Genomic DNA, 26,334 nt, shown 5'->3' on the forward strand with positions numbered 1-26,334 from the left:
TTTAGCCCCCACTGGGGGCATATTATTTGTCACATATACGTGCTAATACCTTATTTACTCAACAGCCAGGGTACTGCCCAAGCAAAGGTCATAATGAGAATCAGGATCATAAAAGCAAGAACAGCTCTAAGTGCCGCTACTGCTGTTTGCTGCACGAGACATCTCTGGATGCATGACACTATCTCCACCTTCCTGCTCTGGCAGGAGAACTGCCAGCTTAATGTATTTATTTCTAAGGTAATGAAATTGCTTTTATAGAAAACTGGGGACCTTAACAAATTCTGTGTTCTGAGCATCAGGGGAAATTTCATTTCCAGTGACTTCTTATTGGATGACAATTGGGGGAAAAATTCCGTTGCTAATAGCTCAGGAGTGGTTACACCAAAGTTATTGCATTTTCTATTAGGCAATGCACTTGGGATCTATTTTATTCTTATTATTTTTTCAAGTAAGAGGGCTAATTGACGCAAACCATCACTCTTGCTTCCTTCCCCAATTATAGCTATCTCCTGATATCCCAAACCTCTCTAATATGTCTGACCTCTATTCTTCTCCCCCTTAGCAAGGGATTAGCTTCTATGCTTCATTTTATGAGAAGGCAGGCTTTTGATTATGCACTCCTTCATCTCTCTCTCTCTCTCTCTCTCTCTCTCTCTCTCTCTCTTTGTATGTATGTGTATGTGTGTGTGTGCCTATGTGTGTGTGTAGAGGCCAGAGGTCAGAGGTCAGTGTCAGGTGTTTTCTACTGCTCTCCACCTTAGGTTTTGGAGACAGAGCCTCTCACTGAACCTGACTCTCCATCATTGACTAGTTGACCAGCGAACCCCGGCATCTGCTTGTCTCCACCCCTCCAGCGCAAGGGTCATAGATGTGTGCTGTTGCACCTGGCTTTTCATGTGGGTGCTTGGGACCCGAACTCACGTCCTCATGTTTCCCTGAACCATCTCCCCAGTTTCCAAGATGGACTTTTAAAGTCACGGGATGTCCATCCTTCCTCTGCTTCTGTACTTGGAATAGCTGTGTGTCCCTCTTCTGTTTGGTTTTTCTTCTGTCTGAATGATATGCTTGTTTTTCAAAAAATGATGTTTCCTACAGGAGCCGAGGGGAGGAGATGAGGTATAAATGAACATAGACAACTTTTCAGTTCGGATCCTTGTAGGGAAATATAAGTGTTTTAAACCCAATTGATACTCTTTCTTTTTAGAATTAGGACTCCTGATGATCACTTCTAAGAACACATTAAAACAGCAATAGGCAAAAGCAGGTACTTAACAACCAATCAAATTCCCCAGCTGCAGCTTTCCATCCTCACGTTTGGAAAGGTGGCTGAAGGAAGAAAGGATCTGCTCTCTTTTTTTTCTGATGAGTATGCTGTTGTGTTTTTGTAAACGGATTTTCTTCTCTTCTCTCCTCTCCTCCACCTGCTTCCTCAGTGGCCGTGCCTGCAGCAGCTCCACCAGTGTGCCAGCCCAAGAGTGCCACTAACGGGCACCATCCTGTGCCCCGCCTCTCCATTTCCTCCCGAGCCACGGTGGTAGCCAGAATGGAAGGAGCCTCCCAGGGAGGCCTGCAGACAGTTATGAAGTGGAAAACAGTGGTTGCCATCTTTGTGGTTGTGGTGGTCTACCTCGTCACAGGTGGCCTTGTCTTCCGGGCATTGGAACAGCCCTTTGAGAGCAGTCAGAAGAACACCATCGCCTTGGAGAAGGCAGAGTTCTTGAGAGATCATATCTGTGTGAGCCCTCAGGAGCTGGAGACTCTAATCCAGGTGAGCTGGGGGTGTGTCTAGCACACAGCAGCCTTTGGGAAGGGATGATGGGGTGGATGTCTTCTTTGTGGGTCACTGAGTTTTGTCTGTGGTGACCAGGGAAGTCTTCTCTGGGGTGGCATGTGCCGATGTGGGACCATGACCTGGGGATAGGTCATTGTATTATGTATCATCTGTTTCCAGGTCTGATGGCCAGAGGTGGCGGCAGGCAAAATAATTTTAGATTTTCTTAGATTCAAGCCCACCAATACGTGTTGATTAACTCTGGTCTGAGCTCTCTGAGAAAGAGCTGGGACATCAGAGTGCCTCATAAGTCAAAGGCAGGCAAAAGTGTCAATAAGCATGGCTATATTAACCAATTCGGGGTCAAGGAACATGAGAAAGAGAAAAACAGTCTGTAGATAAATGGATGAAGAAGGAATTTGTGGATCACTAGGAGAATTGTTGAGTGGGCTTATGGGGGAGAAATAATAAAGATCAGAGTAACATTAGTTGTCAAATGGTTCTTAAAATTATTTTTGATTTTTTATAATTTATTCACATTACATCCTGATTATTACCCCTTCACTCGTGTTCTCCCATTCCCAACCTCTCCTCATCTTTCCCCCTACTCCCTTCCCCTAGTCCTCTGATAGAGGCCCTTCTTCCACACCACCAGACCCTAGCCTATCAGGTCTCATTAGGATAGCCTGCATCCCCTTCCTCTGTGGCCTCGCAAGGATGCCCCACCAAGGGAAAGTGATCTAATCTGGCAAACTGTTTTGTTTTGTTTTTAAACTCCACACAACAGAAACTGTGTTAAGGTCTTTATATTCTCTTAATATCAGTGGAAGAAAGATCCTCAAGACCATGGAGGTAGAGGACTTGGGGTGCAAGCAGAGGAAGCCAGCCAGCATCAACAGTAGGGGTGGGTTGGTTGCCAGGGGTGCACTGGGTAGCGAAGGGCTAAGAGTCATCTAAGGTGATGTGACTGGAAGGAGTAGACATGAGAAGTCTGGAAGCTTAAGGAGGAAAGGGAAATGGTTGAGGGCCTGATGAAGGACTCCTACTTTGGAGGTGAAGGAGATGCCTCGGAAGTGGAAGGCATCCCTTCTCAGGCATCCCTTTGAGCTAGAAGAATAAGGCAAGATAGCAACAGATGTGGAGACGAGGACCAGGCCCCCAACCCCTGTGTTTCTAAAGTTTCTAAAGTTTTTAAAGTTTGGAAGGAGAGGGGTGGAAAAGATGGCTTTCATAAGTCCTTCTGGCTCTGGGGTCTTGTGCTTAGAATTCTTATGCATGCCACATCTCAGGATGGTGTAGTAGTCACAAGTCTGGGCTGTTCTATTCATTTATTTCAAGTGACATGGACAGGGCAAGGGAATTCAGATGCTATATGTGATTTGGCACCCTTGGAATAACCAGTCTTTTGAATTTGTCTTGGTAGCATGACTTCCTTCTTAAATAAGTTAGAAATCAACTTCTCATCTCTGTGAATAAATATGGTCTCATAATGGTTTCTTCAGTTTTTATTTAAAAAAAAAAAATGAAAGGTTAACGTCCAAAGGCAGTTTTTCATACTATTCTTTTATAATAATTCAATTCTTTGCATGTCTTTACCTTTTTTGAAAAAGATAAAAGCCACCAAATCTGTGTTAGGAGCTTGTTGTATGCTGTGGTATGTGGTAAGGTCCTTATATTTAATTGCAGTCAATGTCATAGCCTGATAGATGATCTGTCTTGAGTCCAAAATTTAGACCCTAAATCACATGTGAAGTTCCTTTCTTATCCAGTGGGACTGTGAGGAAAGGGACCATGCCTTACTGTGTTTGCATCTGTATGTATGTGGTCTATGTGTTGCTTTGTGTCTGATTATTTCCTCATAGCTAAATACTTTGGGAAATATCAAAGTACATCTGGGGATTGGTGATGTCATAAGGTATCTGAGCTTATCCATATATTGGATGATTAATTAAGTATTGTTTTGTTGGCCAGGCCTTGACCCCTCTACTTTATGAAAGGACTCAGAGGCAAAGTAGAAGGATGATGTGGAAAAGCACGGAGGCTTCATTCTGACACTGCCACTACACGTGTCTTTACCCAACTCACTCAGTTTTACTTTGTTTGCTTTTTTTATATTTATTTACCTTAAGAGATGTATGAAACTGCATATGAATTACCCAGCAATATTTTGCAGAATGTTCAAACCAGGGTAGATGTATTTATCTTCTTAAACATTTACCATTATTTATTCTATACTATTCTTACATTCTGTATATGAGCACAAAGGTGCCATGGGTTGTTTGCCTCTATGATTCCTGTTACATGAGGTGTGCATACACCTAGGACACTGTAACAACCATCAACAGAGCATTGTAGATGCCTGTTAGGAAGTGAACAATTTACATATACGATGTCATCCAAAATTCCCAGTGATGTTCACTCTGGTTTGGATATGATGTCCCCCCCCCCAAGGCTTAAGAACTGATGGCTTGGTTGACAACTGCAGAACTTTTAAAAGAGTGGCTGCATCATGAGGAGGTACTCTCATCAGTGGATGGAGCCACTGATGGATTCTTACCTTGCTGGCATTCTTAGAAGGTGGTGGAAACTAGGAGGCGAAGACTAGGTGGAGGGAGTAGGTTGGTTGGAGCCTGCTTGTGTTGGCATGTTCTTCCTGGTTTCCTAACAACCATAAGATGAGCTGCTTTGCTCCACTATGTGCTTCTTCTAATGCTGTTCTGCCTCAGTACACACCCCCCAGTCATGGAGCCAAGCAAACATCAATGAAAAGCGCTCAAACTATGACCCAAACCACTCTTTCTTCTTTTCAGTTGACTTCCTGAGCTGACTTTGCATGGTAATGAAACTGACACAACGTTCCATGTTGGCATTATTCTCCCCACTCATGAAATGTAGACACAGGTTCTCAAAGAGACTGAGTAACTTCCTAAGTGCTGAAGTGTCCAGAGCCATCTGGGATTTGCAGTCAGGGATAGTAGCCTGCCTCATTTATTGGACCCACAAATCTTCCTCTAGGATGAATTTGATTCTCTCTCTCGAATATTTGCCTGCGTTCAACCTTTCTATCATTTAGGAGGGAAAAAAACCCTACCAGAGTGCCTTGCGCCTAACAGAAGTATTTTCTGCTTCTCTTCATACTCAGCGAGTATCCGTCTTAGCCCTGATACATCTTCTGGTCTCTGCCTTCTATGACTTAAGGGCTTATTCTTTTGTCTATAGACAGTCTTTATCACAATACATGTTAAATAGTTTTAATTGCCACATATGCGCCAATCAAGAATAAGGTGACTGTGTTTGTCCTTCAAGTCTTGATACTTATTATAATTTATCCATATTACATCCCTGTTGCTTTCCCCTTGCTTGTATCTTCCTGTTACCACCCTCCCTCTCTCTTCTGCTGTATTCCCCTCCCCTACACCTCTGACAGAAGGGGACCTCCTGCCCCACCATATGACCAAATCCTATCAGGTCTCATCTGCATAAGCCACTTCCTCTTTCTCTCTGTACCCTAATGGTCTCCCCACTTTGTATGCAAGCATCCACGTGTATGGAGCAGTGCAAGCAGGTTTCTCACTTCGTATCCACACAGCACTGGATAGAGACCTTTTAAGAAGTATAGTATTTAAAAGTGGTTTTCCTCTTGAAATGTTTTTTTGTGAGTTGTGATCTATTGGAAAAATAATACTGTTGAGTCTCACCCTAGTCTGGACGAGGTGACCAGTGGCTAGAAAATTAGATTTCTTGGACAGATTGCATGAAACTATTTTGATGCCAAGATAGTCAGTTTGCATTACTGAGAACAAATATAGAGTATTCAAAACAGCATAATTCTAAGAAAATGCCCAGATAGCTTGAAAGAACCAAAGCTAGGGATGGATTTTCCGATAAATTGAATCACTTGGGTATTGTGGAACCCTTGAGAGACTGATAGCGCACAGTCCCTGAGATGCAGAAAACAATGTGGAGGAGAAGGTCTCATTCATCACTCCATCAATTCATGTATTCATCCGTGTGGTCCTTCTTGGAATTGCTACAGAACTCCTCTGCAAGCAAGTCATGCTTTAGATGCTGAAGTCAGGCAGGATAGGACCAAGACACAGCCTGAGTATGTTGCTAGCCTCCCTGTACTCCACTTTTTATTGCTAACAAAACATAAAATCTGCTGCCTTTCGGGTGCTAGAAGGCTAAAAGCAGTAATTCATCACAAAGAGTTTAGACTGTGGCATGTGATGAGCCCTCTGAAGAGGCTAGTGGTGGGTGCGGCTGTTTTTCTCACTTGGAACTTCAAGTAGTAGTTCCTTTAAGGGGCAGCACTGGAATTGATAGGGTGAGCCCAGGGTCTTTCACATGGCAGACAGATGCTCCCATACTGGGCTGTATCCCTAGGCTTAAGGCAGCATTTCCCAAGGGAGGTCTGGTAACATGGTAACGCTTGACTGTATGGAGAGACATTTTTGGTTGTCACGCAGCAGAGATGCTACAGATAGATATCTAGTGAGTAGAGGCCATGGAGGTCACTAAATACCTTATAAAAATACAGCCTAAGAGATAGCCGAGTTTAACAACAAAAACATTGGAGAGCTGTACAGGAAGGGAAATGTAGCAAATAATCTGGACTCTCTAGTTGGAGCGTTGGAGCTATTTGAAAAAAAAAATGTTAGGCCTAGAGAGGCCAGGGAATTGGAAATGCAGGTATGATTTATGGATATTATTTCCTTTCATCCTCCAACTATCTACCCCATAAGGACTGTTTCTAGTGCTACTCTACAGATGAGGGACCAAACCTCCAGGAGGTGAAGTTACGTGTTCGTGGTTACCTGCAGAGCCAGTGGGAGATGCAGCTTCATTGCCAGGAGGTCTGATGGCATTATCTCATGCCCTCCACCAGTGAGAGAGGTTCATTAGGTAGACCACAGCTGAAGGGCATGTTTGTGGGGGGGGGGAGAGAGAGAGAGAGAGAGAGAGAGAGAGAGAGAGAGAGAGAGAGAGAGAGAGCGCGCTACAACTGTCAGGACGGGAGGAGGTGCGAGGAGAAGCATCAGGGAGATTTGCAAGGTCCCTCCCCCCCCCCCCCCCCCTTGCACAGGAGTTTGTAAAGACCAGTAGGGAGAGTATTGCAACATCGTGTGTAATGTAAAGGAGGGCAAAGGGTAGGAGTGTTGGAGTTGCGTGGATTTGCCCTTTTACCCGCTCAACCCAAGGCTCCTCCTCCTTGCAAAGGGAGCAGTTGGTCCTCGTAGGGATTCCAGAGACTGCTGGATGCTGTAGGTGCCTGGTGGAGGACCTGAGTGCTACTGGCATTCAGCAACTGTGGCTCCTTTCCCTGGCCAACCGTCTGTCTTCCTCCTCCAATGTGACTTGCAAGGACTGCAACGAAATGAAAAAGGTGACCCTGCCCAGGGATTCCTTTTGCTGTAGAGTAGGCTGCCTTAAGTGTGGTTTTGAACTTAGAGTTTCCACGGACTTAATGTGACAGTCACTTTGTCCTGAGAATTCCTTTATCCCCAACGCTCTTACACATCACAATTGCTTATCTCCCTGTTCCCGGTGCAATTGTGCCAGACACTTCTGCACTGATAGTCTTGGTGACAGCCACAAAACATTCATCTTCTGTAATCCATAAAGCATAAAATCATGAGGAGGCTGCAGAGACTGACAGGAGGAAGGAAGGATGCTTTGGCTGTGCGGATGATGGTTTGCTGTAGTCGCTCATCATCAGGATTTGAGTTCTTGGAGGTTTTGAGGCTTTGAATGTCCTTGGAGGTTTTGAGACTTTGAACGTCCTTGGTGGAGCTCACGTGGTCACTTGGCAGCCTTTCCCCCCCTCCCCCCCCCAATAGATACACACTGCTAAGGCAAGATATTTCATAGAAGAAGGCTGCTTGCTGCATAAGGTGCCTACCACATTGGCACCTTCTGTTTGTGGCAGTCTTTCTGTCTGAACAATCCCATGATTTTCTTTTTTTTTTCCAGGTTCATAATTTATTGTACAAATTGAATATTACATGATGAGTTGACATCAGGTTCTTCAGGCATGGGACTTAACAGCTGAGGTCAGACATTTCAAAATCCATTTATGTTGCTTTCACAGCAGGAGTATTTTTAGGCCTTAACTTGAAGTATAAGACCAACAAAGCAATGCTTCCATATGTGGCCGGGACACAATTCATTCTACCTGTGCGAGTATAAGAGTTGAAATACTTTTTAATACCAGTGAACTGGAACTGGCTATCACTTTCTGCACCAGCCATGACTTCAGTCTTTGCCCAAATCACAAATTCCGCAGCCGATGTCCTTCAACAAACCCAGCAACCAGCTCAGTCCGACCGGAAGATCATATCCCATGATTTTCATTTGCCCAACGTTAGCCTAGTCCAGACTGTGGTGGAGTGTGTGACAGAGTCTGTTCTCATCCTGCTGTTTCTTACCCTCTATGACTGGTCCAGTGACACTCTGATGACACACAAGAACTTTCTTATTGGATTTTACTTTATGATTTTTTCCTAAAGTTTAGGGTTTTTTTGGGTGTGTGTGTTTGAGGAGAACAGAAGTGGGCTTCCAATCCCCTGGACCTGGAATTACAGAAGGTTGAGAGTCTATACATGTTTGCTGGGTACCAAACTTGGGTCCTTTGGAAGAACACCAGGTATTCTTATCAACTGAGCCATCCCCCCAGCCCCTTTATGATGTCTCACAGATTTTTAACATTCCCAAATGGATTCTCAGGTGTTGCTTTACTCAGAACCCGGGCCTTGAGCAGTATTTGGTGACTACCACTTGGCATTTCCCTTGAGTATTAATTGTGTGCTTGCTTGCTAGGGAGTTTATATATAACTAGGCTTTACGTGATTGTTTCCATGCTCATATAGGTGACTGTCCTCACTGTCCTATTTTACACAGAGTAAGGTTCTGGTACCAGGTAGAGGCAAGATAAGAACAGATTCAAATGGGTCTTGAATGTTGCCCTCTTTTTTTCTTCTTTTTTAAATATATATTTTATTAATTTATTCATATTACATCTAAATTGTTAGCCCATCCCTTGTATCGTCCCATTCCTTCCTCCCTCCCGCTTTCCCCATACTCCCCATCCCTATGACTGTGACTGAGGGGAACCTCCTCCCCCTGTATATGCTCATAGGGTATCAAGTCTCTTCTTGGTAGCCTGCTATCCTCCCTCTGAGTGCCACTAGGCCTACCCATCAAGGGGACATGTGGGTCACCAGAGTTCATGTGAAAGTCAGACCCCACTCTCCACTCAACTGTGGAGAATGTCCTGTCCATTGGCTAGATCTGGGTAAGGGTTCAGAGTTTATTGCATGTATTGTCCTTGGCTGGTGCCATAGTTTGATCAGGACCCCTGGAAGCAACCATTAAAGAATGTTGCCTTCTTAAACATTAGAATTATGCTCATTTAATTAGATCCCTGCTTTGGCAGGACACGATGGACCGATAGTGTAGTACAAAATCAAGAGAAACGCCTCCTCACTAAAGAGATCTACACTAAATTGGTTCCTTGGTGAGGCTTGATGCTTGCCATTGGACATGTGCCACACTGTCTCTTCCTCTTTCGTGGATATGTAATTTTTCTGTCCACAGTATCTATGACAAGGCTCTGGGGCTGGACAGTTGATCTCTGGTTAATTACGCTTCTTGGGCTTGATGCCACCATGTTTTAGTCAAAGAGGATTGAATTTAAGATCTGGGCAGCTGCACGAGGGCCCTGGGTTTTCTCGTGTGGTATTGAATATGGGCATTTTGCTCATGGTGACTGAAGATAAGATGAAGCCTAGAGATGACAGCACATTACCTTTAGACTCAAATATGGGGTAAATTACATGATGCTTGTAGGCTGTAGGCATTGCCATTTTCTTCTGCTAATACCTTTACCACGCACTGATTCATTCATTCAGTGACTGTGTTGATGGTCCACTCTGTGCCGAACATGATCCTAGATCTTGCGGATTGAATGGTGAGTCAGAGACAAATGAAGATTTTGTGTTTTTGGGGTTTATAACTAAGACGAGCTACCATACCTGCTCTGTGCTTCTGGAGTAACTGTTAATTATTACTCACCTCTTTCAAAATGCCCTGCCTTTGAACAGTTATATCTGTAGATACAAGGAAGGGCAAGACCTATGAATATTATTATGTAAATATTTATAAGTAAAACAAGGATGAAAAAGGAAATTAAGGTTCCCTATCTCCCAAGTGCAGAGACTATAGCCATCTGCTACTGTGCCTGGCCAGAAAATCCTTTTCTCCTCACCCCCTTTTTAAAAGATTTATTTATTATGTATTCAGTGTTCTGCATGTATGTACAACTGTACACCAGAGGAGGACACCAGATCTTACTATAGATGGTTATGAGCTACCATATGGTTGCTGGGAATTGAACTCAGGACCTTTGGAAGAGCAGCCAGTGCTCTTAACCTCTGAGCCATGTCGCCAGCCTCCCCTGACAATCCTTTTCTTAAGAGCGTGGTGTCTTAGAAATTCTACTGGGGCGAAGAGACAGCATGGCGGTTGAAACTCTTATGAAAGAAAGCATTTAATTGGGGCTGGCTTAGAGTTCAGAAGTTTAGCCCATTCTCATCATGGCGGAAAGCATGGTGGCACACAGGCAGCATGGCGCTGGAGAAGCAGCCTAGAGGTCTACATCTGGATCAGCAGGCAGCAGACAGAGAGTGTGACACCGGGCCTGCTTTGAGCATCTGAAACCTCAAAGCCTCAGTGACACACTTCCTCCAATAAGGCCACAACAACTCCAACTAGGCCACACCTCCTAATAGCCCCTCCCTATGAGCCTCTGCTTCTGAGATAGATATGGTTTCTGAGATAATTGTGCATCAGGCTCTGAGTCCAGACTCCCAAACCAGGTCACCTCTGCTCTCTCCCTGCCAGTCAGCCCGGCCAGCAAGTGACCTCTGACAGTGCCCAGGGACACAGCTCTGAAGGGTGACATAATTCTTCCTGGTTGGTGACTGGCAGTCAGAGAGCTTGCCCTTTAGTCAGCAGTTCAGTCACACAGAAGATTGTTCAGTGTGTGCAAGACCAGGCCTGCAGCTCCTGGCCTGCCTCCGCAGGCCTCCACAGGCCTCTGCAGGCCTCCACCTCATTACTATTATTATTATTATTATTGCATCTTCCCCCCCCCCCAGGGTTATTGATTCTGTCACTGATTGGGCAGAGGATCTCAAGCATTTAAGCCAGAGCTAATGGAAATTGGCATGGCCTTGGAAAATGAATCAGCAACCAGGGACTCAGCATTTAAAAAAAAACAAAAACCAAAAAAACCAAAACTCTTTGAAAAGAAATACCAAAACCCAGAAATAAATGCTAGTGAGTCTGTGTTTCCACACAAAAGCCCGTGTTGGCTTTTGTTTAGAGTGTTGCTGTCTATGTTGTGGAAGAATGAATTTTTGGTGGTGGTTTGTACAGGTAGTCTTCCTATTTCTAATCCATGCCATTCATTTGGATAACTAATATTTGACTACTTGGCATAAAGCAGGTGCCACGGTAGGCTTTAGCAATTTTGAGGAAGCATGAGGTAAGTGTAGGACGCAAACACTGCCCTGTCTTCCAAGCACCTTCGGCTGAGTATGAACTGCGCGGCTTGCTCATGTAGCGTAGAGATTGTTGCTCTACTGCTTTGGGGGATGTGCCTCATCTAGTCTCCACGAGGAGGCAAGATTCTCTCAGAAAGGGCCAGGGAACTGAGAGGTAAAGACTCACATAACGTGCTCAAGCTTTGGTCAGAGGTAGAACTGAGATGCCAAACAAGATTCCGCAGCTCCAGAAACTTTGCCTTTTAAACCACAATGAGTTGAGGAGACACGCTTGGCTTGGATGGAGTCCAATGTGATTGGTTTAAAAGACCAGGAAGCACTTAGGCTCCCATTCATGGAAAGGGAGAATCTTAAACTCCAGCTACAGGACCCCTGAACTGGGGCTACCCACCCATGAGTGGACGGTAGACAGTGATGACTGGTTGCTAGCTTGCTTCTATGGGAATCTGGCTTTGTGTCTGAACACAAGTATTAAGACTAGACCAGTGTGATTTGTTTGAAGGCCAGAGGACAAGAGCTATCACTAAGAGAAGGTGTTCAGTCTGTGTTGACAATACTTATTTTTCTCTTCTTCACAGAAGTGGGAAGAAGAGGCGAAAAACTTAAGGGTTCAGGATGAACCACTGAGCAAGTAAAGGTTTTCTTTAGGCTTCTCTAAAACGGGGGCAGTCGTGTCTGTTCTGAGTTGTCTGCATCATCCTGCACGGTGAAAGAGCAGATAAGTTTAAGAAAGTGTTTAGAAGCCAACAGAAAGTTGCCTGTAGAAGACAGGAGAAGGCTGGTGTTAAAGGCTGTAAGCCGTCTTCGCCTTGCCAACTTACTGGTTTCGGAAACCTGGAACAAATTACTTTCGCTTCTTAGTCTTAGTGTGAATATACTCACTGAGAATATTCCACATAGCATCCAGGGCTTTTGTGGGTCTAGCATATTGCAAATGCTGGCCGCTATCATTATTTATAAAGGTATTCTAGAATTTTCTTCAGAGTGTCTCTGATTGTCCCAACTTCCTTGTTTCCACCTTAATCAAACTATGCTTATCAGAGACATGCTGGTAGTATGTATGGACTCAATTTTTACGGGGCTTGGGGTGTAAAATATGAATTTGGGGTTAAAGTTGAAACTAAAGAGCAATAAGGGGCCAAGCAAATGGAGTCAAATCCAATGAAGACCATGAGGGCTCCTTTTAGCAGTATTTTATACTGTCTTTTACATTCAGGCTCTCTCTAATACTCTCTGTAAGCTCATGCTGTAATGAATTGGATTGTTTATCTGATTTTGTAGACTTGTAAGTGATTTTGTTATTCCTTTATTTTGCTCTTATTACTATCCTAGCTACATTTATTTCTTAGTGAGTGCTGGTGGGGGTGGGGAATGCATGTCACAAAGCCTATATGGAGGTCAGAGGATGACTTTTAGGAGTCAGCTCTCTCTTCTCACCATGTGAATGGACCCCAGGGATCAGCCTCAAGTGGTCAGATTTAGCAACATGTCCTTTAATTTGCTGAGCCATCTTGCCAGCTCTACTGTCTGTTTGTCTGTCAGCCTACCTATCTAGCAATCATCTATCTTTCTATCTATCACAACAATTGGGCAGACTCATGTTCAGTAGAAATAGTCTAAAAGTATAGAAGCCGTGAAGCATCCATCAGATAGTCTCCTCAGGACTGGAGTGGTTTTCAACATTACTTAACAAATTTGTTATTCAGTTTGTAGAGGACAAATCCAAACTGGGATGAAAGACTACTGTTTAGCCAGTCTGGAGTTTATCGATCACATATATTCTTGTTTCCTTAGGCTTCTTGGTGCATTCATCGTGGTTTATTTTATCTTTCTATGTAATTAATTGGGGGAGGGGAGAGAAATTTTATTATATCATATGGCACAATCTAGAAAGAAGTTAAATAAGCTCCCCGAAGTATAGTTGGTCCACTATGATGATATTTAGCTAAGTTAGTCATTATATTCAGGCATTCATGAATTGAGTTTAGAATCTATTCTCCTTCCTTGTTCAAAGGATTTACTTGGGGTCATTAGAAAGTCTAGGCTGTCCCAGAAAACTGGTGATAGGGCTTCCTCAAGACCCAGCTATTCTACTCCTTGGAATATACCCAGAAGATGCACCAGGACATATGCTCAACCATATTCATAGTGGCCTTATTCATAATAGCCAGAACATGGAAATAGCCTAAGTGTCCCTCAGTAGAAGAATGGATAAAGAAACTGTGGTACATTTACACTACGGAGTACTACTCAGCTATTAAAAACAAGGAATTTCCTAAATTTGTAGACAAATGGATTGAACTAGAAATGATCATAATGAGTGAGCTAACCCAGAAGCAGAGAGACTCAAATGGTATATACTCACTTATAACTGGACACTAGCCCAAGGGGCATGTCCCATGAAAGTCTTCACTTACCAGGAGATTGGGACAGAGGTGAAGACATCCTATTGGGACTCTAGGTGAGAGAAATATAGGAGATGGAGAAATAGAAGGATCCAGAGGGTCCTAGAAACCTACAAAAAGAACACTATGATGGGCAGATCTAGGCCCAGGGGTTCTGCTCAAACTATGGCACCAACCAAGGACAATACATGCAGTCAGCATCAAACTCCTACTCAGATCTAGCCAAGGGACAGGCCATTCTCCACAGTTAAGTGGAGACTTTCACACAAACTCTGGTGCCCCATATTTGGCCATGACCCCTTGATGGGGAGGCCCAATGGCACTCAGAGGAAGGATAGCAGACTATCAAGAAGAGCCTCATATTTAGGGGGAGGAGGTCCCCCTCAGTCACAGTCATAGGGAAAGGGAATGGGGTGAAAGTGAGAGGGAAGGAGGAATGGGAGGATGCATGGGATGGGATAGCAATTGAGATGTAATATGGATGATTTTATTTTTCAATTAAAAAAAGAAAGAAAGAAAGAAAGTCTAGGCTGCCCAAGACCACAGTCTAGGGTTGTGCATGCCGGCTCATCGCGAGTTTCTCTAATCCTATAACTACAGCCTTTGCTCATCTCTCCCTTCTGGAGGTGGCTTTCAATATAGATCGACAGTCAGGATATGAAGTTCTGATGAAAGCCCGCTATCTGCCTCTCCTGGGATCTGAGGAAAGGCTAATATTTGCACATAACTGGATATTCAAAGCAGCAGGAAAAAAATACATCATGGTGATCTTCACCTGAGCCCTGCAGGTGCCTCTCCCTTTGTCCTTCTGAGAGTATCTCTTTCCAGGGAGAACTGAGTAGGGGTTGTTGAGGGCTTTGAAGTGGTGCAGTTAGGGTGGCCTCTCGATTATGGCTCCCAGGCCAGCACAGGCCTGGTGTCATATTGACCCTCTGCCTGGGTCCTGTTTTCCCATTCTTCTCACAAGCAGTTGAGATGTCTCAGCCTGGATGTGACAGGTAGGGTGAACTGAGTAAATGAGATGGTGAGAAAAAAAAAACCCAAAACTTGGGATGGACAGATCCATGTTTCTAGAGTCTGGCACAATGGTCTTCCTGTTGATGATTTTAATAGCATTGCTGGCTAGACTTGCCATCCACCATATGCGAGCTGTGGTCCAGGGACCCCACTATTCTCAGTCTCTCTCAACCCATGAGGATAGTAATGATGATTGTCATATATAGTCATTGTGAGGGCGCTCCTAGGAACTCAAAAAGAATTTATTATTATTATTATTATTATTATTATTATTATTATTATTATTATTATTATATGTGACTTTAATATCTGAACTGTTGCATACATTGTTAAAAGCCTTGTTAACAACTTTGCAAGGGAAATAGACTTTCCTCATTTTATAGAAGAGAGAACAGATTCAGGAAGCAGGGAGACTTTGTACAGTCCAAACATTTGTGGGTTTATTTATATTTGCAGGAATAATATTCACAATACTCTGCCTGTCTGCACCGAAGCAAAGATGGCCTCTGACCCTGGCAGTGTGCCTGTTGAGTATGGCTCCAGACTTCCTCCCCCCCTCACTGCTGTTAGTATTCTGAAGCAGCCCCAGCATGCTCCCTGCTGAGTCAATGAAATATTTATGTGTTAAGAACTTCTGAAGCAGGAGAAAGGAGGAAAGAGTGTTGCAAACAAATTAATGTCACCTTTCTGCTTCGCACCTGAGGCTCTTCCTTTACCATAAAGGAGCGAGAGCCTGTCTGCTGGGCTTTGCATCACTGAGGGTGTTTTGGGGCTGTTAATGCACTCGGTTCACCAGGCCTTCCTCATGGGGCTCATGGTTGTACCTCTATCCATTCATAGCTGAACATATGTTTACTTAGAGTATGCATATGAAGCCACTTGCCACACTCACAGACCATGCCACCCTATCCCCTGACTAAATATACAACTTAGCAGTTTTTTTTTTTTTTTTTTTTTTTTTTTTTGCTGATGGTGTTCTGTAGGGATGAAGAACCTCAGACAGCCAGAGATGTGGGTGCACCCTCAGATAAAGTCCTTTCTTTTTGTGTCCTGTGGTTAAGCTATTAGCGGAATGATTGTGGCCTGGATTAGAACTGAGCTGTGCTTCCAGTTTAAGTTTTAACAGGTCCAGTATTCATTCTGGAAATGTCCTGAATTGGAACTTAAAATCCAGTGGTTAGTTAACCCGAGCTCTCTGTGTGGCTGCGTGTGGCACAAATCTGTTGACTCCTTCAGCTAATCTGGGAGAAGCGGATTGGCTCTTTGGTTGTTTGTCTTCATGGTGCCTCATAAGGACAGAGAGAGAGAGAGACAGATGATCTCACCAAGTACACAGATCATAGGAGAAAAGCCCCAGACATTTATTGGTCCCCTGTGGGCTATTATTTATTCTTGTGCAGCACTAACACTCATGATGGCATCTTGTGCTGTATGGAAGTGTGATTTACACAGCCCAGCATCCTAACAGGAGCCATGATGGCATCTTGTGCTGTATGGAAGTGTGATTTACACAGCCCAGCATCCTAACAGGAGCCTGGCTAGGCGTCCTGCAGGGAGGAGCCACCTCTCCCTCCCCTGTTCATGCTCCCCTCACAGCAGGCTTATTCTGTGGGCTGTAGCTTCTGTATTATACTTTCAAAGTGGTCTTCATGCATGGCGTTGGGAGACAGGGGTTGGTGGAGATAGAAAGAGAATACGGATTTGTTTACATGCTGCCCTCCTCCAAGTCAGTTGCCCTCCTGTTTTTGTCTCCCTCTTCTTTTTTTCTTTTTTCTTTCTTTTCTTTATTTTTTCTTTTATTTTTTGAGACAGGGTTTCTCTGGGTAGCCTTGGCTATTCTGGACTCACTTTGTTGACCAGCTGGCCTCACACTCACAGCGATCCACCTGCCTCTGCCTCCCCTAGTGCTGGAATTACAGGCGTGTACCTCTATGCCTGGCTCTCCCTCCTCTTTTTTATTTTACTATTTAAAGATCCTTTCACCTGACAACACATGTATTTGTGGGATGGTTGTTGTTATTTTTATGATTCTCTTATATACTAAGAATTAGAAATGTTTTTCTTTCATACCTCGGGAAGAAATGTGTGCCTATGTCTATTACCTTAGCTTGTTCATTCATTTAAGCACTTGCTCTAGCGTTCCCTCTCAAGTCATTTGCTAGGCAGCCAGAAATTTCAACTTGGGTCAAATGAGAAATACAACAAATGGTGGAATTAGAAGATAATGTCTTCTTAAATGTACTATCTACCATCTATCTATCTATCTATCTATCTATCTATCTATCTATCTACCTATCATCTATCTATCTATATATCTTTCTATGAATCATCTATTAATAATATACCTATCATCTACCCATTACCTATGATATATCTACTATTCGTCTATCAATGCCTCATTCACCAATTATCTATTGCCTTTCTATCACTTGCCATCTGTCTTCTCATAAGACTATGTGAACTTGATAGTGATTGACATTGTAGATGAACAGGTTTTGCTCACTGAGTCTGAGATTGTGACCCAAATTGATGCTAACTGCGATTGAATTTTCACCATGTAACAACTTCAAGCCCTTGGGGGGAGGGTCAGATACTGGAGATTGAACCTAGTAGAGTGGTGAACAGCTAGGCATGTGCTATCTCCTCAGCCCCATATAATGTCTTTTAAACCCAACTGTATACAGTTTAGTTTCATTACCTGTGTCATTTCATCACTGGTATGCTTAAATGTTATGATATCCTGGTCCTTGGTTTTCCTTTTTATTTTGTCTTGAAACAAACTCATGAAGCCCAGGTTGTTTACTAAATTCCGGAACTAAAGGTACAATTCCCCTTACTCAGCTTTAGACTGACTACAAAAGTATATGATTTTAAGAAGCTGTATACATTTTAACTAGTTTCACTGTAAGTAAATGATAATTGTTCTGGGAGTATAAATATATTGACTATATTTAAACATTGTACAATGTATAGCATATACTAAAGCATTGCATGCTACCCTCAGAAATACGGTGATTTTTATCAATATGATCTTCCAAATTCAAGTGATAGCAGTTATAGTCAGGTTTATTAGTTAATTAATTGTTTTTGATTTTTTGAGACAGGGCTTTTCTGTGCAGCCTTGGTTGTCCAGAACTTTCTTTGTAGACCAGGCTGGCCTTGAACTCACAGAGATCTGCTTGCCTCTGTCTCCTGAATGCTGGGATTCCATGATTGCCCAGCTTTCTTTTTCATTCTCTTGCTTCCATATTACTGTGTGAGTGTGTGTGTGTGTGTGTGTGTGTGTGTGTGTGTGTGTGTGTGTGTGTGTGTGTTCTGGGGTACAGGTGAGCACCAGAAGACAACCTAGGATTCTGTCTTCAGGAACTTCCATTACCTTCTTTGAGACAGAGTCGGCCATTGGTCTGTTGTTCATCAGTTGAGTTAGACTGGCAGCAATGAGAGCTCCAGGAACCTCCTGTCTCTACCTCCCCAGAGCTGGGATTACAAATAAGGACCACCATGGCTGGTATTTTTATGTGGGCTTTGGGGATCAAAGTGGGGATCCTTATGATTTTGAGGTAAACATTTTGCTGATTGAGCCCACCTCCCCAGATCCCAATTTTGTTTTTTTTAATGTAGAACAATTAAACTACCACCATTTCCAACAGCCACATGGAGCTTGGGGTGTCTACACGCATGTGTGTTCAAGGAAGTGGTCTAGTTAGAGATGACCATGTGAGGTCCTCTTATCTGCATTCTAGGACAATGGCCGAGCTCCATGTTCATGTGGATATGAGGATGGAAATAAGAGACATGGAGTGTGTTCTGGGTGTTGTGTGTAGAGAATTGACAAAGGTATCCACTTTGGGATAGACAGGGTTTGAATGAAGGCTCCTCTTCTTTCTGGCTCTCTGGCTTCAGATGCATCCCTCTACTCTTCCACGTGTGTTGCAGCATCACCAAGGTGGGACCAATACTACCTTCTTGGGGTTTTGGGAAAAGATAGACCAAAGTTGTACTTCTGACGTATCTGCCTCAGTGCAGGTGCTTGATGAGTATTGCTTTCCTCCCATTTCAGCTGATAAACACTTCCTTTGAGGGCCACATGCAAAACTATTAAATATTTATTGGTTATGTTAGTCAAGAGAAATGAATCTGGAGAAGGCATCTTCTTCAGAGCTTTTCATGTGCCAGTAATCATTCCTATTTGTCTTTCTCCCAAATCTGTATTCATGAGCGGTGCTGGGTTTATTTATGATATTTGTATGAAATTCTCAGGTCCGTGACACTTGACTGGATCTAAATGCTCAAGTTTTATGGAAAGTATAAATTACCAGCTATTGGTGGTGTGATTTGAGGCCCGACTGACTGTATTGGAAGTATGACGAGTGAGTGGAGCCATCAGAGGCAGATACGCAGCGAGGCGATCAGCCTTCCTTAAGACCTTGTGACACGGTTGGATGGCTCTCACACAACACAATGAAAGTGAGGCTTTAGCATAGGAAAGGACTCCACATCTGTCTCTCTCAAAAGCAGAGTAGAGACCGGTAGATGGCTGAGTTGGCAAAGTGCCTGCCACGCAAATATGAGGACCACAGCATCCATATACAACCCAGGTGGGAGGGCATGCATATGCAATGTCAGTGTTGGGGAAGGGGAGGCGGGTAGACCCCAGAGCTTTTTGGCCAGCCAGTCTAGATAGTTGGTGAGCTCCATGTTCAGTGAGAGATCTCATCTAAAAAAAAAAAAAAAAGCTGGCGAGTGACAAAGGAAAACATCCACTGGTGACCTTTGGCCTCCACACATACTTGCACATGCATGCACGCACACCCACATGTGTATGGACAAGCTCACTTAGATCAGAATGTAGCTTTGGGTAAATAAGTAATCGTGTCACTCAACTCTGGTTCAGACCATTGGCAAAAATACCTGCGCACATCCTATGCCGCCAATGTTAAATTCTGGGGTGCTAGAGTTTATGTTAGAAGTCATAGCTAGCTCCGTCATAATTTCATATTCCTGGAGGCAGGAAGGATTAGACCAAAGACTTAAACAGAGAATACTCTGTCACCTAGTCAGTCTTATTTGCATGCAAAATGTATTCTACGTCTTGTTTTTGTATCACTTCTGAAATAAGAAAGATATTTTTGCATATTTAAGCAGTTATTTATAAAAGAACAGGAAGGAAAAAATAGGCAACAGAAACTCTACATAACCTACTAAAGCTAAATAAAATATTCACCGTGTGGCTGTTTATAGAACGGTTACTTGTCTGTATCCTAGAAGGCTTGAGTGATATCACTGGCATCCATATTGAAGAGAATAAGGAGTTTACACTTGTCCTCCAGTTTGTGACAACCACCACGTGCCTGTTTGAGCCAAGCTTAAAGGGGGGGGGGGATGTTGAGGACAAATAGCGACAAGCTTCATTATTTGTGCCTTGCCCTCTGTACATTGGCAAATCCCAACTTTGCCCAGAATTTGGAGTCTCAGTCTTTCTATGAGGTTCATGCCTCCGTCACCTCCTCCATGAAGTCCCCAACAGTTGTGGACTGCACGTGCCTGAGATACATCATAGCGACTTCTTCTGCACCTTCCCTGAAGCAGGATGGCAGGCCAGCTCAGGAAGGGCCCCTGAGAGGATTTATCTTCCTCTGCTCATGCTGCAGCTGGGGGTGGGGGCAGTTTTTAGGGTTATATGGAATTGGTGCACAAGGCTAAGGTGGCGAAGGGGGCATCTGCGGAGCTGCAATGCATGGACTGAGGCTTTGAGGAAAAGAAGGGTCTGAGTGATGGGCATGGTTGTGGGAGAATGTAATCAAAACCACAAGGGAATGAGGGAGCACCCCATGGAGTGGAGATATTGCAGTTGCTGAGAGATGGGACTGGGTCATCATTGGGAACAATGTAGTGGCCATATTTAGAGTATAGGTTCCAGTGGACACTGAGGATTCATCCTGGTTGATTAAAAAGAGGGATCAGGACTGGTGAGATGGTTCATTGGGCAAAAGGGGCTTTCTGCCAGATCTGATGGGCTGAATTCCCTTACCAGAACCCAAATGCTGGAAGGAGAGAAGTGACTCCCTCAAGCTGTTCTCTGACCTCCACACGTATGTGAGGGTGAGCGTGTGCAATGATAGTTATGTAACTGATGCTACAGTCATGTACTGCATAACAATTCAGTCAAAAAATGGGCTACGTATATGCTGGTGGCCCTGGTAAACTTGTTGATATCATAGCGACCTTTGTTTGTGTTGGCCCACTTTATGGTGTTTAAACATTGAACGACCATGTCCTCATGTTACGTGACTGGCTCTGATAAACCTAACCCTAACAAAGACAGACATGGGCTAAGAATATTAAAGGACTCAGCCCACCTCATCGAATCATTATAGCTGTGCAAGGGAGGGCCTCATCCTCAATTTGCAAATACGTTAATTAGGCTTAGAGAAATCGAGATAAAAAACTTAAGATTTTGATATTAATAACTGGCAGAAGAGAGCTGGCCTGACCAGGTGCCTGACGTTAAACTCCTGTGTTATTGGAACAAACTCAGTGGAAATCTGTCTCTAACAAGACAGAAAGTGATGAATGAAAAAAGGAACCTACATCCTGGCTTTCCAGAAACAACTGCTTTGGGTGGACTTCCTGATAGACATCTACCTGTACACACAGCACTACCTATGCATTTTGTGTAATTGAGACCGCCTATGCCTGTATGTTTTTATATAAAAGGCCCTATGCTCTAAACCCTTGATTTCCCCCACTTAAAAATCATCTGATTTTCATGGGTCTGTGGTATGCCACTCAATGCACGGCATACCTTCTTCAGCTTCCCTGCTGGTGCCAGATCCTTGCAGGTTCTTGAGCAGTATAGTAATTTATTGGAAGCTTAAAAACATCCTTCTAACCCATTCTTGTGCTCTCCCGTCTCTTTGCAGCATGCTCTTGATGCTGATAATGCAGGAGTCAGCCCAGTAGGAAACTCTTCCAACAGCAGCAGTCACTGGGACCTTGGAAGTGCCTTCTTCTTTGCTGGAACTGTCATCACGACCATAGGTACCCACTCCGTCACTGATATCCTTTCCTCTGCAGGCCCTCCCGAGGAATGCTTGCTCTCAGGAAAAAGCAAAGCTTGGTGAAGATTTCAGAATGAGCAGCTAGAGGGCATTTCAACAGAAAGGACCAAATGTAGATGCAAGAGTAGAGTGCACGAGTTGATCAATCGAGCTTGGATTGCTCTGTTGTGCTCAGATTTCATTTTAGGGATTGTATTTCTTTGTAGAATTATGTATAATGGTATGAAGACATTCTACAAAGTTGGGAATGGGAGTTGGGAAAAACACCCTTTGCCTCTCTCCATTTTTTTTTTGATTTGTTCTAGAGAAAAGAACTTTCATCTCTTTTGTCTGATGTTTTCAATATCCACCTCTGTGGCTTTAAATATTAAACTGGTATGGCCACTCCTAGAATTTTCAGTTCTAAGCATTGTTTCTCAGCTTCCCACTGTGCAAGTGGAAGCACTGGTTTCTTTCTTCCTTCCCATCCCACTTGTGGAGGGCTCCATGTCCGGTGTCCCTCTCTTCCTAGGGTAGCTTAATTACATGAAATCTGGGTGATTGCTGGAAGCTGTCTCTTTTGACTGATCCTTAGATGAACTTTCATTACTGCTTTCCCATAACAGTGTCTGCTTTATCTCATGTACTTATTTTTTTTTTTATATATTTCCTTATACTTGGGTGTTGTGAGTTTTTGTCATTGGGGTTACTTTATAATTATAACAGTGTATAATAGCTGTGATGCTCTAGTCATCGGCCAGTATGCATAGATCCTGATTATGAATGATGACATCTCCTTTTCCCATCTTTCTCCACCACACAGTGTTAGCTGACACCACCTTTTCAGTGTTTGCCTTAAGATGATTAGCACAGCTATTAGGAGACTTATCAGCTTTAAATAATAAGCATGCGCTCTTAGCCAGTCCACGCACTACAGTCAGTAAGCTTGTCCAGCATCTCAATTTCCTTTTGCACTAGGTTGCAAGCATCACACAGTCTACACAAGAGACAAGAGTGCGTTATTTACACTATGTTTGCTCCCCCTCATCTTTGCACTTGCTCTACATTAAACCTGTGTTGGTGTTGGTGCATCTCATCTTTTCATATTAGTTCCCTTCATCATCATTTGCTCGGCTAGAAATCACCTTGAGAAGTTAAGTGTGGCTCCTGGAGAATCTGATGGCAGTGGTGCACACCTGGGATTCTAGAACTTGGAATAGGGAATGACTTTAACGTTCCTAAGATGAACTTTCTACAGTGAGTCTCTGTGGTGCCCAACTGTTCCTTTTGAGAAGCCCTTAACTTTGGTTTATGGCGTGGACAGTCAATATCTTATGGGGGCATGTTTTAGAGGCTAAGGGCTGTTTTAGAGGCAAACATTTTTGGTTTTGGTTTAATATCTATTCATAAGGTCTAGGATCTTCTACGCTAGTGAAATCAAGAAAATTTTATGTGACACAAACATTTGGAATGAAAGAGAGTTTTTGTTCTTACTGAGGCTTGCGTCAGTTGAGGTCTTCAGGGAAGCAGCAAGAGGATTATGTATGTATAGACATAGGGCAGGAGAATTGGCATCTGCAATCATGGGCCCAAGAAGTTCCTTGGCAGGCTGCTTGCAGTGGAAGCTTGGGGATGCCTTCGGATGGTTTAATCCAAGTTCAAAGATCTCAGGGATGCTGATGGTATAACTCTTAGACTGGGGCCAAAGAGCTGAAAATCCAGAAAGCCAGCAGTATAAATCCTGGTGACTACAGGTCAGAAAGGTTGGAGTTTTGGTATTCAAGTGTAGGAGAAGGAGAAGGAGAAGGAGGAGGAGGAGAGAGAGGAGAGGGAGGAGGAGGAGGAGGAGGAGGAGGAGGAGGAGGAGGAGGAGGAGGAGAGATCTCTTTTCCTTTTAAAAAATTATCTTTCTCCCTTTACACAGTGTATGTAGTCACTACAGCAATTTATGAGAGAGAGAGAGAGAGAGAGAGAGAGAGAGAGAGAGAGAGAGAGAGAGAGAGAGAGAGAAAGAGAGAGAGATATATCTTTTCTATTTCTCCCCATTTTTGTTCTATGCAAGAGCTCAGCCAATTAAATGATCCTACCCACAATGACAATGGATTTTCCATACTTAGCCCATAAACTCACACGACAATGCCCCGTGGAAACATCTAGAAACATTTTAGCAGACACATCCAATACAGCTTTATCAGTTCTCTAGATATTCATAACCCAGTCAGGTAAGCACCTAAAATTAACCACCAACTAACTCTCTTAATCTAATTAATAAACGTAACAAGCTATTTTGCACTTGCAATTCTTAAATAACTTACACCAGCTATTGTCATAGTTTTAAGTGTTGATTAAATATTTAGGTGTATGCCTGGAAGCCTCTGGGGTCTCCAGATCTGGTTGGGCTATATTGGACTTCGCAGACTCACTACACCCAACAGAGAAGGCATGTGGCCTGGACCTCTGTGACACTATGAACCTCAGCCATCCAAATGACCACACTGCCATCCATCAGATAAAGATGACATCAGATTAGAATGTGCTTGTCAGTCTGGGTTTTAGGATGAAGAGAGGCATCACGTATTTTAAGAGGATTTGCGAAATAATTAAAAACCAAGAGAGTCTTGGCCATTTTGAGAAGTAAACTTTGGAAAATACTCTTAAGTGCCAATATTAGATTGACAACCTATTAGGGGATGCTACATATAATGGGAAAAACATATTCATTTCCTTCTGGTATGAAATTGCTAAATCAGGATTTTGTCTGATACATTTAAAGAACAATATCTATGCTGGACTCTCAAGTATTACAATAGTTTTGAGTTACTAATAGTATTTATTGGCCCTTACTTGTTTTTTCAGCCACCCATGCAGTTTTTTTTTAATTCACATTTGTCCTAACAACAGTATATCTAATCTTCCTCTTCCACTCATGACCCCCACTTTCCCACTCAGAACCCCTAGGCTCTGGAGAAGAATGAAATTATCTGCACAAAGAAATTTAGTCCATGGTCAGAGTTCAAAGACAGCAACAGGAATTTCTTGGAATTTTGCTTGAACTCTGGAGGGAAGGGCTTCCTCACTTTCTTACTGATGATAAGCCTAGAAAAGAAAGATCCAAGCCTCTGCCCCTTATGGTCTTCCATCAGTCGGCTGCTCTGCCTAGAGTTGAGCTAATGGTACCAGAATAAGGAAAGGGCCAGTGGTAAGTGGACCCTGCTCATCCTCTGAAAGCTCTGAAAGTAGCTACTTGCAAAATACTAACAAACATATTAAGCCTCCTATTTTTCCAGATACAGTGGGATTTTCCATTATTTTTAGGCTTAAGCTAGTCTGCCTTAGATTTACTATAATCTAGACATTCCTAATCAATGCATACAGATGCTAGAGAGTTCATAGAAGGTCCATACTTATCCTTTGACCCCACAACCAGAGCCTGATTCTTCTGGCCACTGCAGTTGCCATCTTTGGCCCACATGATTCAAGTCTTAGGCAGAGCTGCCGTATTGGATGAATCTCTGGGCTCATGTGTCCTTAGCTTGCCTATCTGAGATGCTGTTCCCTGTTTGAAAAAAGGCTGGCCACTGTGCCTGACCAATTGTTCATAGGATTGCAAATCATAAAGATGCTAGCTACCAACAAGTAACCACTACAAAGCAAGCATGCAGACAAAACCAAACAAAAATATAACCCAATACCTGAAGCCCACAGTGCACTGGATCCCTCTTCTATGCAATTTAGAAAATGTTACTTTTTCCTCTCTTTTTCTTGCCTAAGACATAATTAATTATAATCTGAATACTATTTACCCAAGTAAAATCTAATTCCAGAGTAGAGGGCCTTTATAAAGCCACACAGAGAAATTAAAAAAAAAATCAAACTAGCTTGATACAAGAAGTAATGAGCTGAAAAATAAATGGCCACATTAAAAAAAAAGCCAAGTACTTCTGGTAATTCATTGCAAGGCTTGTGATGAGGCTTACAAGTAATCTCAGGGCTTAGCCACTTTTAAAATTGTTCCTGAGGAATTTCCCACTATCTAGGAGTGAGGGCAATAGAGCAGTTATCTTGGGGAGCTTTGTCTCATTAACTGTGCAGTTCATCTCCTGTTCTGCTTGCTTGAGGTCATATAGTTTGCAAGCCGATGTTCACTTTTCCCTTCAACTATAAGCAATGTTAGAGCATCAGAGTTCTCTGCAAAGCCCATCACTGATGCCCCCTTGGGCTCATGTTGTCCCATGTTGTAGACGGATTAAGGTGTTTCTACTTTTGTAACCCTTTTAACATCAAGGTAAAAACCTTTATTAGAGAAGTTGGTTGTTTCCTTGGAAAAGGCCCAAAGAGATTGTTCTGTCAAAGGGCATGGAGCTTTTAAGGGCTTGCCCAATAATTTTCCAGAAAGACTCCCATGTGTAGCATGAAGCTATATGCATTAGGAATGGCTTTTTCTGAAAAGCGGTACTACCACACAGTATCAATACACTTTTTTAAAATTTTAATTTTATTAATTTATTCAGATTACATCTTAATTGTTATCCCAT

General features: G+C 43.2%; 2 protein-coding genes across 8 annotated transcripts in view; one reads left to right on the forward strand and one right to left on the reverse strand.

Annotated features, from left to right (window-relative positions):
- Positions 1 to 26,334, forward strand: part of KCNK10 (potassium two pore domain channel subfamily K member 10) — a 145,170-nt gene that overhangs the window by 54,196 nt on the left and 64,640 nt on the right. For 6 of the 7 annotated variants that reach the window (XM_084792986.1, XM_084792984.1, XM_084792982.1 and 3 more), the window contains 2 exons: positions 1,434 to 1,768; positions 21,683 to 21,800. In XM_084792986.1, coding sequence (XP_084649112.1) covers positions 1,544 to 1,768; positions 21,683 to 21,800 — 343 coding nt within the window. In that variant the 5' untranslated portion in view covers positions 1,434 to 1,543. Of the gene's footprint in view, positions 1 to 65; positions 238 to 1,433; positions 1,769 to 21,682; positions 21,801 to 26,334 lie in introns of all 7 variants that reach the window. The other variant, XM_084792985.1, reaches the window with a different exon arrangement.
- On the reverse strand, positions 7,726 to 8,100 carry LOC311603806 (ATP synthase membrane subunit K, mitochondrial-like). Its single transcript, XM_084792993.1, has one exon. The coding sequence runs from the start codon at positions 8,020 to 8,022 to the stop codon at positions 7,846 to 7,848; it is 177 nt and encodes a 58-aa protein (XP_084649119.1). The 5' UTR covers positions 8,023 to 8,100; the 3' UTR covers positions 7,726 to 7,845.

Source organism: Acomys minous, assembly GCF_964271855.1.
Source record: "Acomys minous genome assembly, chromosome: 8".
NCBI classification, from domain to species: domain Eukaryota; kingdom Metazoa; phylum Chordata; class Mammalia; order Rodentia; family Muridae; genus Acomys; species Acomys minous.